The sequence below is a fragment of the Drosophila simulans genome, chromosome 2R, assembly GCF_016746395.2.
Source record: "Drosophila simulans strain w501 chromosome 2R, Prin_Dsim_3.1, whole genome shotgun sequence".
NCBI classification, from domain to species: domain Eukaryota; kingdom Metazoa; phylum Arthropoda; class Insecta; order Diptera; family Drosophilidae; genus Drosophila; species Drosophila simulans.
In genome coordinates this window covers 1,469,608-1,472,463 of record NC_052521.2, presented here as the reverse complement: position 1 = coordinate 1,472,463, position 2,856 = coordinate 1,469,608, and the positions used below count along the sequence as shown (strand labels likewise).

At 38.2% G+C, this 2,856-nt stretch overlaps 1 protein-coding gene across 1 annotated transcript; it reads left to right on the top strand.

Moving 5' to 3' along the window:
• Positions 1 to 1,484: 1,484 nt before the first annotated feature.
• Positions 1,485 to 2,511, top strand: LOC6730394 (craniofacial development protein 1). Its single transcript, XM_002102016.4, has 2 exons — positions 1,485 to 2,216; positions 2,279 to 2,511. Exons 1-2 carry the CDS (start codon positions 1,582 to 1,584, stop codon positions 2,367 to 2,369), a joined length of 726 nt encoding a protein of 241 aa, XP_002102052.1. The 5' UTR covers positions 1,485 to 1,581; the 3' UTR covers positions 2,370 to 2,511.
• Positions 2,512 to 2,856: the final 345 nt, after the last annotated feature.

The following is a 2,856-nucleotide window of genomic DNA, read 5'->3' as shown; positions in this document are numbered from 1 at the left end:
ATTCATCGAGAGTAACAGTGTTTTTGATTAATAGTTTCGCAGTCAAGATATGTAATATGTTGAAACATTGTTACCCCCAAAGCCACGGTTGGTAACTCGGGCGTCCAGGTTTGTCCGTGCGAATAAGTTCAGGTTTGACAGGTCCAACTCGTTTTCCATTCTGCGAGTTCTCTTCATCTTAGCTGTCACCATTTTCTCTACCTATAAACTTGATCACAACGCTGTGATCATTCTTTATGCCGAAATTGTCTTGGTCGTATAAGCCCGAATAAGCCGGCCCGAATAAGCCGGGCGAACTGGGATAGACTTTGCCATCTGAGTTAACGTCGTTGCTGCAGTTGTCTCTCTCATCCTCCAGCTGGTCGCATGAAACACCACCGCGGTGCACAGCATTGTGGTGAACGCTACGAATCCAGCAACATATGCCATGTTATCAGCTCGCTTGTCTAAAAGTAAGTCGCTATTTTCGATAGCTGTGCTCTGGTCGTTAATAGGGCCATTTCGCGCGAAGGCGACGTGAACTGGCCGTGATCGTGCGATTTGATTCTGCAGGATTTTTTTTTGTGGGGTTTTCTTAAGTCGCAGGTCTATGCCAACAAGCCACAAAACACCGATGCCCTCGAAGTTAACATACGCCACGCCATCGATCAAATACAGCCTTATTTGTGAGCCAGAGTCATCGAAAATTTGACCTTTCGTGTATGCGCCACCAACCGAAGCCGTGGCGGTCATTTTAATTATGTCATATTCCATAAATAATGGGTCGATGGACCTTTCAAATAAAAAGAATATTTCGCAAATATCTCTCCTACATGTATTTTTTATATATTTCATTTCAAAGATCTAGCGACTCCAATTAAAACCCCTTTAGTTAGAAATTGCAGGTCAATTCTCGAAAGGCCAGTAAGACAGACATCCTAAGAAAGAGTGGATCGGGGACCCCATACCCTCTCAGGTGGGAGTAATGCTAATGAGAGTTTTTCCAAGACAAAAAATAATTCCTTACCTGCATTTGCAAGTTTTCGACATTCGCCATCGAACAGCTTGTGTCCTCAAAAACTATTTAGGATCTAAAACCGGTCTATCAACATATCATGATGACATATCATGAATGTCTGTCCAAATGCCAAAGCAATCTACTGCGATGCTGAAACATCGTTGAATGTTCTGTTTATTAAAGCGGGAAATGACAAAAATTTGTTTAACTTATCGATAAAAACGGCTGGGCAAATAATAAAATAAAAATATTCAAATAAATTTTTTCAAAGGTTTTGCAGTTTTTGGAGCTATTTGGGCATTCAAGTGAGGGTGTTTAAACCGTGTTTAAAATCAAATACAAAAAAAAAAGTACAACGCAAAATCTGTTTAAGAAGACAATAAAAATCATTTTAACCCAACCCCTTGTAGCTAAACGTATATATTTTCCGGATATCCTTGAGAGTATAGCATAAAGCGAAAATGTGTCGTAGTGGAGTCCAGACATAAGAGTTCATCAAATTATAGAGGAATAGATTTTACATTTCTTAAGATCGGGTCATATTTGTTGGATATGAAAAACTGATTTTTTGAAAGCACGACACAATGAACTTACAAGAAGAATACGTATCGGACTGCGAAAGCGATGAGGATTATTATGTCGATTTGTTGACTTCAGGCAAGGGTAGTGATGAGAGTGAAAGTGATATGTCGAACAAGTCTGAAAAATACCCAGTCCTAAAATCAAAGCATACTGCAAAGGCATTGCGGAAAACAAGGCATTCTGACGGAGATAATAAGGAATGCAGGTCTAAGGAGTGTGACGACCTTCATTCCGAAGAGGAGTCTGAAAAATCGCGGTCGGATGCTTTATGGGCCGATTTTCTTGGCGACATGGTTACTAAAAGCGTAATCAACAAAAAAACAGATTATACGGGGGGAAATGCGGCAAGTGCCACCAATACTTCGCATGAGACTTGTAATAAATATGATAAAAACGCTACGGCAATAATAAAAACTACACATCAATACGGTACCAAAAACACCACGCCATCTTCAGTTTCCAGACTCGGAAAAATTAAACGACTGTCCTCTGAAAAAGGTATCGGTACCATGATAAATAAATTTGAAAAGAAAAAGAAATTGACAGTGCTTGAAAGGTCACAATTGGATTGGAAAAACTTTAAACAAGACGAAGGCATAGACGAACTTCTGTGCTCGCATAACAAAGGCAAGGACGGGTGAGTTTGGAACAAGACTGTATTTAAATAGATAAACTTGAATTTATTACCCAACGATTTAGGTATTTGGACCGTCAAGACTTTTTGGAGAGAACCGATCTTCGGCAGTTTGAAATTGAAAAGAAGTTGCGTCTGTCTCGCAGGCCATACTAACGGCTTAACCAACGTCGACTTGTGTTTATAAACTGGCAAATTAAACGCTTTCGGAGCGCTCACTTCTTTAAATAACGAAAATACATTAAATTATGTTCAATAACAAAATAAAAAAATGGTTCTTTCACCAATTCAATCAAAATACGCCAATTATGACATTAACAGAAAATTTTTTTCTTGGACTATACTAGTACATCTTAGGAATTTTTAATGCCATATCAAATAGGTAAACCAACTAATATGTGTACACCTTCTTGTCGTTGTTTAATATTTCCTTTGGTAGGTTACAGATTTAGAACTTAAGTATTGATTTTTATAAGCTAAGAAATTATGATTTTGCCGTTTACTTATCGAGGCTACGTGAAATGTGTTGTTATTGATTATGGGCAAAGTTCCTAGCTAGATGTACCTGTTCGAAAATACTACAATATTACAAAAAAATAAAATAAAATTCTATAGTCGAGTTCCCCGACAATAAAATATCCGT

Excerpts from the sequence above, each read along its gene's own strand:
- LOC6730394 (XM_002102016.4), top strand. The coding sequence starts at position 1,582 with ATGAACTTACAAGAAGAATACGTATCGGACTGCGAAAGCGATGAGGAT. Across the intron at positions 2,217-2,278 it reads CATAACAAAGGCAAGGACGG|GTATTTGGACCGTCAAGACT; the intron begins GTGAGTTTGGAA and ends CCAACGATTTAG.